This window comes from Periplaneta americana, chromosome 14 (assembly GCF_040183065.1).
Source record: "Periplaneta americana isolate PAMFEO1 chromosome 14, P.americana_PAMFEO1_priV1, whole genome shotgun sequence".
Lineage (NCBI taxonomy): Eukaryota > Metazoa > Arthropoda > Insecta > Blattodea > Blattidae > Periplaneta > Periplaneta americana.
The window spans coordinates 40,490,837-40,507,333 of record NC_091130.1 but is presented as its reverse complement, the minus strand read 5'-3'; the positions used below and the strand labels follow the sequence as shown (position 1 = coordinate 40,507,333).

The 16,497-nt window shown below is 33.6% G+C and overlaps 1 protein-coding gene across 3 annotated transcripts in view; it reads left to right on the top strand.

Moving 5' to 3' along the window:
* LOC138713261 (AP-5 complex subunit zeta-1-like) overlaps nt 1-16,497 on the top strand; it is a 36,134-nt gene that overhangs the window by 11,037 nt on the left and 8,600 nt on the right. For all 3 annotated transcript variants that reach the window (XR_011335813.1, XM_069845213.1, XM_069845214.1), the window contains 7 exons: nt 1,247-1,421; nt 1,513-1,778; nt 4,647-4,852; nt 8,756-8,965; nt 9,345-9,515; nt 14,300-14,441; nt 14,724-14,881. Coding sequence is in view for 2 of the 3 variants with exons in the window: in XM_069845213.1 (XP_069701314.1) it covers nt 1,247-1,421; nt 1,513-1,778; nt 4,647-4,852; nt 8,756-8,965; nt 9,345-9,515; nt 14,300-14,441; nt 14,724-14,881 (1,328 nt within the window). In the remaining variant the exon portion in view is untranslated. The remainder of the gene's footprint in view (nt 1-1,246; nt 1,422-1,512; nt 1,779-4,646; nt 4,853-8,755; nt 8,966-9,344; nt 9,516-14,299; nt 14,442-14,723; nt 14,882-16,497) is intronic.

Here is a 16,497-nt window from a genome sequence, read left to right as displayed (position 1 = left end):
CAGCCATTATCGCGTGGAAAGGTAACAAACATCCAGACAGACAGACATACAAACAAAAATTTCAAAAAAGCTATTTTCGGTTTCAGGATGGTTAATTATACATGTTAACACCAATTATTTTTAGAAAATCGAAAATTACCAGAAAAATTTTGGCTACAGATTTATTATTATTATTATTATCAGGAGTCGACCTGGTTGGCGAGTTGGTATAGCTCTGGCTTTCTATGCCCAAGGTTGTGGGTTCGATCCCGGGCCAGGTCGATGGCATTTAAGTGTGCTTAAATGCGACAGGCTCATGTCAGTAGATTTACTGGCATGTAAAAGAACTTCCGCGGGACAAAATTCCGGCACATCCGGCGACGCTGATATAACCTCTGCAGTTGCGAGCGTCGTTAAATAAAACATAACATTTAACATTTATTATCAGGATAGATAAATACGAGTTTGCAAATGCTATAAAAAGAAATTGAAGAGCTGCTTTTGCAAGTTTGAGGTATTCTAGCATTCCTCTGATCCAGAACTGGTCTACATTCTGCGAAAAAATTAATAGTTTCAACATTCCATCAGTAGGTACATTTAGTGAGTCTTTCCTGAATATTTTTTGGAATTTCATCTAGTTGAATACAACTATCTAAGGATTCAGTATCCATCTGAGCTGTCGTAATTTTTTTTAGTTTCTTCTGGAAAATATTCAAAAAGCTGTTCTTTAAAATTGTGCAAAATTAACTGCATGTCCACAAAAACAAACTCAGTACTTGTATATTATGATAAGTATCTGAATTCTGAGTTCTTTAATACACCGGAATGATTCTAATTTCTTTTTGTCAAGTGATGTCGATCAGACATCAACTACCTAATAATTCCGCCGATTTTATTTCTGGGTATTATGTTAACATCTTGGCCTTGCAATCTACTATTCAAAGTGTTCAGTGTTCGCAAAATTTTTTCCTCGCATTTAATACGCACCCTGGATTTTTAATACAAAAATAATGGAAAAAAGTGCGTCTATTACTCGAGTAAATACGGTAATAGTGCTTTTTTATTTTCTAGCAGGTCACAAATGATTTTTACTGCATAAAAATGATATCAAGTGCTAGGATTTTAATCGTTCAAGACTTTTGAAGTTTTGACATACTAGTACTTTCAAAATATTGTCGTGGAGAAAGAACATTACTGAATAGTTCGAACTTGTGACTCTGTATATTTTACTCAATAGTTTGAACTCATGACCGATTTTTTTTTTCAGATTCTTTGTGAAGTTTTGGATATATTGAATCAGTTAGTGCGCCTGGATCCAAATCAAGGTTCTCAAATATTGCAAGTTGTTAAAAGAATACAGACCAATGTAACTGAAAAACTTAAGTCTGACCATCGTGATATTTCCATTATTATAAGAGTGCTTTGTTTCCTTCTTAATTTTGGTGAGTTAAGAGAGTGTAACATAATGTGATATATTAATGCTAATGGTATGTGGAAGTATTAATTAATTTATCGATATGTGTTATTTTACAGGTGCTGTTACTGGGTACAATCCACAACATTTTTGTAACCAGTTTCTGGGAGACATAGTGTATCGTAGCTACTCATCCGAGTTAGCTGCTTTTGACATTGTTACATTTATTTTGGAAAACCAAGATAAGATGGCAGTGTTACAACAACAGCTCGTTCAAAAATATTTTCCAAATTTACTGAAACTTATTGCTTGCCATCCTGCCAGCCTCATTGAAGAATTTGTAGAATTGATTGCTATTTTTGTTACTCCAACCACATCAGTAGAGGTAAATATTCGTCATTAAAATTTAAATCTGTAGAATTCACTTAAATATTTATTTTCTGATGTTCCCCAAGATATCTTATTATGTTTTGCAATAAATGAACACTCGTAGTTCTTCTCCTCCTCCTCCTCCTCCTCCTTCTCCTTCTCCTTCTCCTTCTCCTTCTCCTTCTCCTTCTCCTTCTCCTCTTCATCATCATCATCATCATAATCATAATCATTATCATGATTGTTGTCATCATCGTTTGTGGGATCAAACATGGGTAATGGTGTTGGATGTTAAAGGGAGAGAAATAAAATTATTAGTATGGTTTCTTCCGAGAGGGAAGCAAAGCTGGGAAGTCTGTGTTGTAGATCTACGTCATGTAAACAAATCTGTCCCTGATAGGGGATAGGCAGTCATTTGTCTTTTTTGTATTTCTTTTCATTTTTAACACTGAATAACTTCTGTAGTTGAAAATATCATTAAAAGAAATACTACTACTGTATTTATACCATAATTTTCTTCACTTTGAAATTTGATACATAAATTATCTCAATATTACGAGTATTATTATTATTAACTTTATTATCATCTTTATGCACCGGTACTTCTTAAGAATCTTATCCTGTTATTTAAATTTTAGTCTACAAAATATGTATGTTTGTGATGTAGTATGTTATTGTCTTTCTTCCCCTCTTAAGAACTTGATCCTTTTATTAGAATTTTAAATTTTAGTTTAAAAGCAACAAAGGTATTTTTGTTAATTATATATAATTTGTATAATACTTATGTTATTTTATCAAAATGGAACTGTCCCTGCACACGAACTTTGCTCTTTCTTATGAAACATTTTATGTTTGACATTTTATTATGGCTAATGGCTTCATTGCCAAATGCAAGGCACTAGACAACAACATTTTATTATTAAATAAATAAATGAGTGAGTGAATGAACGAAGTAATGAACGAATGAATGAACGAACAAATGAATAAATAAATGAATTAATTAATGAGTGAATGAATAAACATTGGCCACTCGTGATATTTTTTGTATGTAGGATATGAGATTGATGACTGATAACCAAGACAGAAACTAATATTAATAATAATATAATATTAGTAATAATAATAATAATGATGATAATAATAATAATAATAATAATAATAATAATAATAATAATAATAATAATAATAATAATAATAATGGAGCATGCACAATCAATACAAGTAGGCCTATGTTAGTCTTTGACTCACCATTCTGGAACTGGCAATTTATTAGTAGTGAAATTCGATTCTCCTCCCCATTTTAGTTGTGAAAATGACTCCTAAGGCATTATACTGACTGATATTTACCGATGTTCCGTCGTACGTTTGTGCAATTAATTTCTTGCTAAGTTAAATTCTTCTAAGTGATAAAATACAACTTCAGATATTCTTTCGGCTGTCCTGTCATCTGAAAGTCCTGTTAATTCTTGTGTTTATTTTATTTATTTTTATGTAATTTTGTTTTTTATTCATTTTATTTATAATTTTAAATTATTTATTTTTCGATTATTGTATTCTTTTACAATGACCAATGAACTGCATTTAAGGAGGCTATAAGGGTACTTGAAAATTCTTATTGTAGTCTCTGACAGGGTCTCTATCACCCAGAAAGAAGGGACGTAGTATTAGAATACGTAGTCGTATCCTCAAACACAGTTAAACTCAAGCCATACCCCGCCCTCTGCACTCTCCCCTGTCCGCTAACTTCACTGTTAGAAATTCCGTTTGCTGTAAAATATTTGGATGGTTTCTCGGAAATTATTTCTGAGCTGTGCAGTGGCGACAACTCACTACAGAAGTGGAAGCTTAAAGGAAATTAAGATGTCGGGACGCATGAAAATCAAAATCTGTAATATTAAAATGTTTTCTCAGGAGTTAACATATATTTTCTATCCTCAGAGGCACGAAATTAAACTGTGGAATCATCCTGATATCCTTCATGGAGGAATCGCCACTGTGAATTATATAAATAAATAAATGGGACAATGAATGACTGAATGAGTATATGAATGAATAAATAAATAAATAAACAAGACATCTTTTGTTTGTTGTTGTTTTCTAATGCCAGGCGTTTGACAATAAAGTCATTTGACCTCTTGCACTCCAATATTTTTCAAAGATATTATCATGACCAGCCACTGAAACACAGATTTTGAGGTGTTCCGAATCCATTTCTTGGTTTGAGTTGCACAATGGACAGTTAGGGGACTGATATATTCCAATTCTATGCAGGTGTTTGGCCAAACAGTCATGGCCTGTTGCCAATCTAAATGCAGCTACAGACGATTTTCGTGGTAAATCGGGAATTAACTGTGGATTTTGATGCAGAGAGTTCCATCTTTTCCCTTGAGATTGTGTTATCTTTTGTTTGTTTACAGCTGTATAACACGATGCTCATGTTTAAAGTACACAATAATGAGACAAACCGTAATTCTTCAACCTTGTATTATTATTATTATTATTATTATTATTATTATTTTTTTTTTTTTGGGGGGGGGGCCTAATGTGTATGCATAGTATATAAAAACATATGAAGCATTAAAAGGAAGTCTACTTTATAAATTGCTAAATCATTATATAATTAATGCATAAAAAGATCTGCAACAAACCATTGTTCTATGTTTGTAATTGTTACACAGTCTGAATATGGTGTGGAAGGAGATTGTTATCCTGTCATAGTCATTTCATAACAGTGTCAAAATTATGAACTTGATGAGTGGAATTTTCTTTGTTTTAGGATAGAAATAGCAATATTATCGTTGTAAAGAGGGAGTGACTTTTGCATTGGCAAAATCTGTGAGTATTTGGACAGTTATAACATCTGAAGAAAATGTTACTTGCACAGGTATTCCACAGTCTGGTTGACCTGCCAGTTCTGTCAGCCACACTCTGTCTACATCAGGCACCTGCTGTTCTGCAGCTTGATCAGACTGCCGGCTCATCAGGTCCGCAGTGGGTGTCATTGCTGGAGAACGTGCGCACACCCGCATTTCGACCCATGTTTAGTTTCATGTTGAGAATGGAAAGTGGAAAGGGGGATACATTCGACAGGTATCTAATACAATATTTGTAGCAGAGTGTTACCTCTTTTATTTGTATGTAAATTACAGTAAGGGATATTAAATTTATATAAATACAGAAAGATAATTTATATATACATCTTGATTACACACCTTTTTAACACCGTATCACTTCAGAATATGTATGATAAGAACTTTCTTGTGTTAAATATTAACGTACCTTGTTAACATGTTTCGACCTATTTTCGGTCATCTTCGGAACTGGTCCCAGACCAACAACGACCAGTTCCGAAGATGACCGAAAATAGGTCGAAACATGTTAACAAGGTAAGGTTAATATTTAACACAAGAAAGTTCTTATACATATTCCGAATACATTTATAATTTGAGAGTGAGTATAGCATATATCAGTACACAGAGAAACAAAGAATTTGACAAAAAGGAAAAGATTGTCTGCCTGTATCGAGAATTTACACCAGCTAACACCTGGATAAGGCAACACACCAAGTGGAGAGACGGTCAAGATGACAGCAAATGTGGCACCAATATGAACCATTCTAGATAGGAGTTCAGACAATAACCGGTGCAGAAGATGTAGCAAGATAGAAACCTTGCCTCATGTCTTGGGCTCCTATCCATTTGGTAAAGTCCTCCATAACAGCCGCCATCATTCTGTAAGGTCATATATTGCCACTGCATTGCATAAAAAGGACTACACAGTATTCGAAGAGGTTCATAGGTTTTGCCTTCAATGGGAGTGCTAGACGTATAGACATAATCGTCATGAAACCACCCGCTAAAAAGAGTATATTTTAAATTCTACAATTATTACTTTCATTATTCTTTGCCTTTATGGCAACTTCTCATTATAGGAGAAGAAGAATAAAATAAAATAAGTTATCAATATTTTTATCACCTCACACACAAATTGAATCAGAACAGTACTGGAGAGCAACACATGACCCTCCAGTAGTGACATTCTAATACAGTGGTTTCTTATAGTATTAGCACAGTCTAGTATATACAGTCACGAAGCTCAGTACGTAGGGAATATGTATCCATAGATAGTTGCTAACCACTAGGATCACTACTAACACCTCATCACAGACAATGTGAAATAGGACTGGCACAGTCTATTGTTCATAGTACTCTCATCAACTCAAGCTTCGTGACTGTATATACTAGACTGTGGTATTAGTTTGAACATCTTTTTTAGTGGACACTTATTTGCAGAATAAAACATCTGCAAACATATTCTTCTCCTTGTTCTTCTTTTGTACAAGTATTAGGCCTTATGGCCTGTTATGATCTCACTGTTTTCAACCTAGTGTACTTGATTGGATGGTCCAGAGATTGCAAAGTACAGGTCTTGCCAAGATCTTATACAGGCGAAATTTATTATGTTGTTGTACACATTATACATCATGCATTTGAAAACGTATCAATAATATTGCCATTATTAGCGGCTATTTTACATTAGTTCAAGCATGAAAAAATCATGATTTTCTTTTGACTACATCACGTTTAATTTTGAAGTTAGTGTGCCGAACAGATTGGCAAAAATGGAAAATATCGAGCTTCGTTCTGCCATTAAATATTTCGTATAAAAGGAAATGAGTCCAACAGAAATTAAAGGAGACATGGATGTTACACTGGGGTATCCACTCCAGCGTTTTCGATTATGAAAAAAATGGGCTGCACTATTGAAACATGGTCAAGAGAGAATGGAAGACGACTCTCGCAGTGGACTTCCAGTAACAGCAACAAGTGAAGAAATCGTAAAAAATATCCGTAATATGATGTTGAATGACAGTCAACTGAAAATGCAGGAAATTAGTGAGGTTATGCGTATCTCAACTGAATGGGTGCGCCACATTTTAGTCAATGTCTTGAGCATGTCCAAGGCCTCTGCAAGGTGGTTCCATGTTTGTTAACACCAGAGCAAAAACACGTCTGATATCACATTTCGAGAGAATGTCTGGCTGAATTCGAGAAAAATATAGTTTATGACCACTGAAGAAACCTGGATCCACTACTACATACCAGACACAAAACAGCAGTCGAAACAATGGAAGCACAATGATTCTCCACTTCCAAAGAAAGCAAAAGTCCACACCTGTGGAGTAACGGTTAGCGTGTCTGACCGCGAAACCAGGTGGTCCGGGTTCAATTCCCAGTTGGGGCAAGTTACCTGGTTGAGGTTTTTCTGGGGTTTTTCCTCAACCCAATATGAGCAAATGCTGGGTAACTTTCGGTGCTGGACTCCGGACTCATTTCACCGGCATTATCACCTTCATCTCATTCAGAGGCTAAAAAAACCTAAGATGTTGATAAAGCATCGTAAAATAACCTACTAAAAAAAATAGCAAAAGCTGTTTAATGGACTGGGAAAGTCATGGCGTCTATGTTCTGGGATTCTAAGGGGATAATCATAATTGACTCTCTAGCAATGCAGAGAACAATAACTGGATAATATTATTAAGATCTCCTGTGGCAACTGAAAGGGAAAAATCGCGAGAAGAAGCCGGGTATGGTCAAGAAGAAAGTGTTTTTTCATTACGACAATGTACCTGTTCACACATCTGTAATAGCAATTGCTAAGCCACACAAACTAGGTTTCAAATTGTTACTGCAACCACCCTATTCACCAGATCAGACTTCTTTTATTTTCCAAAACTCACTTGGCTGGAAGAAATTGTCGTCAAATGATGAGGTTATCGCAACACCAGCAGAAGGCTTTTTTTTTTGCAGACCTCGAGGAATCTGAGTACAAGGTTATAACAGCATTGCAGCACCAGTAGACGAAGTGTGTGAATCTCAGGATGAAGAAATAAGTATAGTTTCTGAATAATCCTAGTTTAATTTCAGTGTCAGGATGTGAACTTTTCAAACAACCCTCGTATTGTTAAGTTTTGTTGTTTCCATTGTTTTCTTTGTATAGTCCGGATCAGCTTACTTAATACCCTAAGGGTGAAACCTAACCACTTTTCCCCCATTACTACATATGCTAGTGGATTATGGTGATTTTCTAGTTTGAAGGTTGAATTGTCTTCTGCCAACTTTGTTTCGAATTTCGATGAGAAATACTACAACTGGTAGTGATTTTCTAACTGTTATGTTGGCAGCAGGAACAGCTGTTATCTATAGTGCAAATTCTGAATATTCAAATTGTTCTACATTTCTGAGCCGATTACTGGAAGCTAGTAAAATTCGAACTTACTAATAATTCATTAATTACAGAATTACATTAATACATAATAGTTATTTTATGTGTTGCATTGCGTTGTGGTTACAATTCAAGATTATAGTCAGATAAGTGTAAATCAATGTAACAGTCACATGGTGTGATACATGCACTTGAGTGGTCGTTAGGAAATGCATAAGGAGATAGTAATTATAACTAGAATAGCAAAATTATTAGGAGTAAGTAAGCATTTTTAAGCATACAATTTTTAGGTTAGGTCTCGTGAATAGTGAACTTTTAGTCAAAGCAATGAATGTCATGTTGTCAGACAAAATACATTTTAATATTAGATCATATTAATCTACTAATTTCCAACATAATGTGCAAGAGATTCAGGAGGAAAATATAGGCCTACTCTTTTACAAATTATTGAACCATTTAGAAAACACCTCCCAACATAAGGATGAGATGTAATAAATAAGTAAACATGCAAGACATCGTTATTGTTAATAGTATATTGTTGTTGTTGTTATTATTATTATTATTATTATTATTATTATTATTATTATTATTATTATTATTGTACATGGCATTGTGATTTTACCCTCTTTGGTGATATCTGGTATCAGGTGGCAACACTGAAGAGACGGCCAAATTAGCTTTTAGGAACTACTCTTATGTGATCCTCACTATATATGACGTCGAGAGTACTTAACAGTTTTATCAGTTTTTTGTGTTCTCTGATTTCAGAATTGGAATGTATCTAGATCTTTTGAGTGAACTATCAACTTACCCTTTAGTTGTTACCTGCAGCCAGATAGTTCCTCTGTTGCTTGATGCATTTTTTAGTGAAGTGGAATCCAAGTGTGATCCACAAGTTCTTGTTGTCCTCGTTCCAGCAATGTTAGAGAGATTGAAACTTGTATATAAAGTTTCAGGCTATCAAGAAGCTGTGTGTAGGTAAGTATCTCATAAGAAATAACCGTCACATCATTTTTCAACTACTTACTTGTAAATGATGGTCTTGAGTACATTTTATTATTATTTCCGTAAGTGTCTTCGTAATTTTGAAACAAAATGCAAGCTTCTTTTTCGAAAAGTGTTTTATATAATTACTTTCTAGCTGATTAAATAATTGTCATTATTTTGTAAGTACCGTATTTCTTTTACTTAAGGAAGAATATATAATTAATAATTTGGATCCTGATGTATGGTTATGTAATTAAACCATTAAGCCTTTTATAACTTTGTTTCAGTGTTCGTGTTTATTGTAGTAAAATTTCATTTCCCTGTATAAAAGAATTTATATTTAAAATACATGAATTATTTCTTGTTACAGAAACATACTGCATCATCTGAAGATTATTTTGAAGATATGTCCTGAACTGATTTTCACAATTCAGACAGAAATAATTGAATTTATATCAATCCTTGATAATAGTCAGAAGTTTCCTCAGTTGTATATGCATATAGTATGGGCTATAGGTGAATATGCGTCATCCAATTATAGGTAAGCATTAAACATCAATATTCCATCTGTATAGTCTATCCAAATCATGTTGTAGATCAAAAGCGCTTATTGTTTGTCAATGACTTTATACAATTGAACACCATCAGCATATAGTAAACATTTAGAGTGTAAAACGTGTTTAGGCACGTCATTCCGTGGTAAGAATAAACATGAGTATATAGTATATACTGGACTTTTTTTTAGTATATACTCTTGTTAGTAAGAATAAAAACATTTGAGCACCTACTCATTTTTGATTACATACTCATAACATGGAAGCATAGTAGAATATACTCAAGTGTCCATCTTGTACAGAATATATACTCATGCTTGATAAGAATAAAAGCTAGTATATTCTCATATTTATAAGTTCGTTCTCATGTTATTCTGAGTATGGTTTGTAGCAGGCTCAATTCTGAATATTTGTTGATTTGTGTTCAGTTTAAAGTTGAATAAAAAAAAAAGCAGAATTTATGAACGATGTAGTACCTCATGGAAAAATATAGAAAAAGACGTGAACTTCAGAAGCCTTTAATGCTTCACAAAAGTGAATGTGAAAAAGGTTAAACACGTATTTGTTATTCATAAAAAACATAACCTATAAAAATATGAATGGCTATCAAATTATAAGGTTAGATTGTATTGTTAAATATAATTAACAATTACAGTTTATTTGTAAAATTTGAATTGCAAAATGCAATTACTTGTAACTTTAAATTATATATATATAACTCTCTATAATAAAAAATAGAATTAGCATAACTGGAATTCTAGAAATTGATTGTAAACTGTATTAAACATCCTGTAATGACGATTTCCCAGTACTATTTTCTTGTTTCCTGTTTATTAACATCATTTATCTGATTCACTCTCTCTTTCATGTTTATTTATTCATTTATTTATTTACTTATTTATTTGCTTATTTAATTAATTTATTTTATTATTAAATTAATCAAGTTGTTTGTTTATTTGTTTATTTATTTAATTATTTACGTATTTATTTATTTATTATTTACTTATTTCTTTATTTATTTATGAAAAGCAAAACACAAACCATTACAGCATGCGGACAGCATGTGAAAGTCTATAAAAAAAACTGAGCATCACGGTGCAATGTGGTCAGAGAGGATAGGTAACACGAGTACATACTAACTTTTAAACGATCAAGAAGGTTGTAGAGATGAGTATATATTCGCATTAGGTAGAATGTCTTTATTCTTACGAATATGAGTATGTTCTAGTGGTTACGAGTATATAATCACAGGAAGTGCTCATACTCAAAAGTATAAACCTTGAGAAAGTACTTAAGCTTTATTCTTACTACCCATTGATATAAAGTAAAAAGGACAAGGGACCGAGAATACACTGTTAATGAACTGTTAATTCTGTATTATTATTTCTGCTTGGTAATATGTACTTACGACCATTACTGTTCGATCACAATAGTTGAAAAATTTGAACTGAATTGAGAAAATGTGGATCATAAACATAAAAGTGGAGTCACCGTTACATCATGTGTTTCACCTATCTTATCTCAAATGCAGGGGGAAAGAAAGGGAGGGAACATTGTGAGTTGTATCGCGAACACATTCATTGTGACAGCTGGCTATCTCTATGGATTTGAAATAACCATTTTTGGCTTCTGTCCTAGTTCATCTTTGAAATAAATTATTTTTTTTTAAGACGAGGAATATCTCTTCGAATTATCTGGGGGGAGAGGAGGCCCCCTTATTAATTTTATTCGGGGAGCTACGCCCTGGCTCTGTAAGTTGTGGGGACAGAATGTGCGCCTATGCCTCTGGTCATACCTATCTGCCCTGGCGATAGAACCTTTATGTAGTTCTCAAACATTGGAAATGTCAAGTTCCAGGACATGGTGGAATACTCAAAAGTCTATTTCTGAAGTGGTTCATGTGTTCCCATTAGTAGGCTCACAGTTGTACATGCACTGTACACTTCTAATGTGTGGTGTTCAGTTCTTCAGTTCAGATGTTGGCACAGGATCGTGCAGGATGAACCTTTACTCCAGTTTCCTTCTGATGAGGATCAGTTGCATTATTCAAAGAATGTGCAAATATCACCAGTTAAAATATGCCATAGTTTTTAAGACATTAATGGTGGGTTGCAAAAACGCATTTATTCCTTCGTTAGTCGCTAACGGACCAATAAGTTCGAAAGACATGTTGCAAGAAGCATCTTTAGTGTTATTGGTCCGTTAAAGGGTTTACTAACTTAAGATCTGATTTCCCTTCTATAATAATATTTATTCCTCCATTAAATAACCATCTTACGTCCATTTTGTGTATTGTCGAGTAGTTTATATATTTCGATTCATAATAATGTTATCTGTATGAGATTCAGGGATGCGATATTTTGTATAATAGGCCTATATACACGATATTAATAGTAATATACGTTACAAGAGCGGTATGTTGACGTTTTCATGGTCGAGGAAAAGATTGAAAAAGCGAAACGTAGTTGACTGAAAGACGAATTTCTAATTAGTTGCAATGAAATCTCCATCTTGGTTTCTGTTTAATGACGCCAACTTCGGAACACCAAAATATCTTTCTTCAACATTGTTGCTGTAAAATGTTTTCTGTGTTTACTATACTCCAGCAGGCCGTGATATACATGTCTTTTTTTTCCCCCCCCAGTCTATAAATGCGAACTTAAAACAAACGGTAAGGTTATGTAATGATTTATTTTTCATTTTAATATTTTAACAATATTATTTATATAACATATTGCAGTAATAACATCGGCATCTGGAATCTCGTTGATTTTTTCACGGCTTCCTTAATGTTACTTGTATCAGGAATGCAATAAGTTTCGTGGAGTAGTAGACTTTACTTAATTTTTGCAAATATTTAAAAACAATAATTAACAGTGCAATTTAGGTGAAATTGCAGTGGTAAGTTTCCAATTTATAATTATTACTATGTTAAACGTCTCTAAAAATAATATGTTAAAAGCCTAAGGCAGTAAAATGAATGTCGCACTTAAGCTGTAAGAAGAGGGAAATTGTTATGTGTGTTACGTTGGGAATACTGAATGTGGTATTTCACACTTACCGCGTATTGGTTCTGTGCGGAAAACAAGCAAATACGCACGATCTCGCACAAAATAATATTTCATATCAATAGCTAAAAAGTGATACCTCGTATCTGTACATTTACAGGTAAATAAAAAAACTGTTTTAGAAATTATTTTCTTAAAATAGATAAACTTCTTATATATGTTTCTGCTTTCCAAGATCTTCTATTCGAGAACAAAATATTACGAGAACACAAGTAGTACACTGTTCAATTTTGTGAACACAATAATAATGTAGTTAATCTAAATAATAATAATAATAATAATGTAGTTAAAATGAATTACCATTTTTGTAGATAGAGGTATCTCTTATTAGCCATCGATATATGGTAATTCAATTACTTATTTATTTACTTATTCCTTTATTCATTAATTCTTCGAATAGCGAAGTTATTATTTATTTCTTTATTACAGACTCTAGTTCATTGTCTGACGACAAGGTTATGGGCTCTGTAGTCTGTCTTTTTTTTTTCTATAAAATTAATGCGCTCGTGTGCTATTTCTAATGACAAATAGGCATATTTATCTTTCTCACTAAAACTAATGTTCCTGATTTCTTTCTGGTTCGTGTTAATCTATATTTATTGCAAATTTTGACAACAATAAAAGCAATGCCTCACATCAGTGTAGCAGCCGATGTTCACTTTTTATTCATTCACGTACTATTGTGTCACTTGAATCAGTGAGTGGAAAAAGGGAATAACTACTTTGAGCCCAACTTTTCAGGAAACAAAAAAAACTTTCTACAGCTTTTTTGTTCACTATTGTTTGTAGTATATATATTATTACTAAACTTTGCTCTATGTCTTGTTAATATTTGTATACAAGTTTTTAACATTTTAAAAGTTATTTCCTTTTTCCACTCAATAATCATACATTTACTTTAGTAGCTTCCTAATCTCTCCTCCAGTTTTCTTCTTCTTTAAGAATGTATATAAATGATTAAATAGGTTAATAACGACTTCCACATTACAATTTTATGGAAAAAAATACACAGGGTGAATCAAAAGTCTAGAACGATATAAATATCTTCCATATGCTTGATTTTCCATTACTATAAATGTTACCAGTATTTGTAATACCAAATGCTCTACCAGTGACACATTCGATTCTAGCTCTCAAAAACCGCCATTTTTAATGCAGCTTTGAAATTTTAAAAGGAAAGGGAGTCATGCAGGTACTCAAAATCATGTGAAATTTGCTGAGAAAAACAATGATGCAATCCGTTTTGAGATATCCCTAATCGTTTTCAAGTTATTTAAAGATAACTGTAATAATGACACAAACATTAGTTACTGCATCTACAGATACTCGTATTTTGTAACATGGTACAGTCCTAAGGAGGCTTTGGAAAAGGTATTTTTATGCAATTCTGGTAATTAACTTTTCCTGCTTTACTGCTTGCTTAACCTGTGACTAATGGAGTAATACATTATTTATAGGTGTGTTTTCTTGCAACCCAGCACAAGTCTTCTTTGTCAGTCAGCTAGTGGGGTTGTAATTTGAGGAATTTGGGATATTTTTTGATCAAATGTAATTTAAAGAATTTTTTCAAAATCTTGTTTCAGTTCGCATGTGCAATAAATTATACATAAATCTTATGAAATCAAATTTAATAGTCATACTTTCTACCCAGGAAATTATAAATAATAAAGAATCACATTTGACTAATTTGTGTTCAATTACAGCAAACAATGCAGCCATGAACTGTTGGTTAAATATTACGAGGTTCTGGAATGCACTGTTTATGAAACGTTGGCAGTGATGACAGTGCAGGAGAAGAACGTACCACTAAAATTGCTCAATATTGCAAGCGCTACACTGGCAAAGGTATGTATATACGATCACTATTCTTAGTACAGTGTCAGATATTCATTGGTTATTGGATGTGAAAAATTAATTAGGCTTGACTAAAAAAAAAGGAATATTTGATAGCTAAGAGTTATTTTAAATGTAATAGGTGCATTAATGAAAATTGTTTTGATTTGTTGAAGTGTTGAATTGACCTGCAGATATTATTTTGTACATGCATTTATATTTCTTTTAATTATTGTACACCACATAGCTAGAAAATTAAATTAACTAGAGAATTGTCATGTTGATTACTTTCAGTTGGCTAGCAGATGCCAGGACCTCATCCCCAGAGTGTTACTGTGCTTACGCAAAGTTGGCACACATGTATCTTCAGGATTACCAAATGTGAACAAATCTGACAAAAAGATCGTGTATGATCGGGTAGAAGAATTGGTCTGCCTGCTCAGGAATCCAAAGTGAGTATTTAACTACACGGATACAGTGCGTCTGTTTTATTTCCTTACTGGTAAGCAGTATTTTTACTGTCCACAGTTGTAGTATTGGCAGCAGCATAGCGTCAGGGGAGACATGGTAGACACTGTCTACCCAAAAGTCACGAAATACAGTAATTCATACTACAGGAATCTATTAAACTTTTCTTATATGTTCTTTTCAAATTTCTAAACAGATTTCTTTTAACTTATGATAAAGCTAATAAAGCTCCGCTTATTTTAGCGATATGACAGTGTTTCGTTCCCGTGAGTGGTATTGTTGTGCTGCAGTTTTTAATAATCTGTATCGAGCATGGAAAGAGATAAGGTGATTATCGGCATGAAAAATGTGTCTCTTTATTCTGTTAGTTTTCTTAAAAGCAATTCTTTGTTTGATGAAAGATGAGTGGAACAGAGAAAAATTCTCTCCGGCACTGGGATTTGAACCCGGGTTTTCAGCTCTACATGCTGATGCTCTATCTACTAAGCCACACCGGATTCCCATCCCGATGTCGGATCGAATCCTCTCAGTGTAAGTTCCACCTCTTGGGTTCCCTCATGTACATCATAATAATATATGTGATATGCGAAAAATATTCACTTAGTGATTTAAAAGACAGCGCTTATTCCGTTGGATCCCGGCCACTTAGTCACTCTTAACAAATGCACCTCTGCACATGTGTGGACATTGTGCCACTGTCATACATCTATGACGCAGTGCATGAGGGTAGGCCACTAGAGGGAACCCAAGAAGTGGAACTTAAACTGAGAGGATTCTATCCGACATCAGGATGGGAATCCGGTGTGGCTTAATGGATAGAGCGTCAGCACGTAGAGCTGAAAACCTGGGTTCAAATCCCGGTGCCGGAGAGAATTTTTCTCCGTTCCACTCATCTTTCATCATATGGTGACGCAGAATGTCTGCATGGAAATATCATATGTACTTCGGTACATCATAATAATATACAATTCTTTGTTGTCGTTAACATTGAACAGAAGCTGAACTCAAGTCTGAAATAAATAGACAGTCCCAATTAAATTTGTCCCAGAAAGGCGAAAATGTGACTAATGTCAAAGTACTTGGTGCTCTAAATATACGTGGCTATGTGGTTCTGAGCAGGTAAAGAACCTTGGAGTTGTATTACTATTTCCGCACTAAAAACTTTAAAGTGAAAGGTATAAAGTATGCAGGGAGAAAAACGTATTAAAATGCAGAAATGTTCCACATGTTGGGAAGAAACAATAGAACACTTGTGGAAACATCATGCTTAGAAGCTGTAAAGACATAATGGAAATGTCATACGGAATAGACGAATATTTAGTCACAGTTTGATGTAGTATGACACCTCAGATGACAAGAATAAATTAGCTTTTAGAGGAAACCAAATCCACCACCCATGAAAGTATCAAGAAGGGGCTTGCTTATATTCCATTCCAGAACTCGACACAAAATAATAGGTATAATTTTTTACAGTTATTCACGTGCTGTTATCTCGACTTGTCATTCAAAAGAACTGAAAATATTTTTGAAACAACATTTTAGAAGAATGTGATCACTAATATTGAAATTTTGTGTAGTTTTTTCAAAAAGTTTTGTCCAT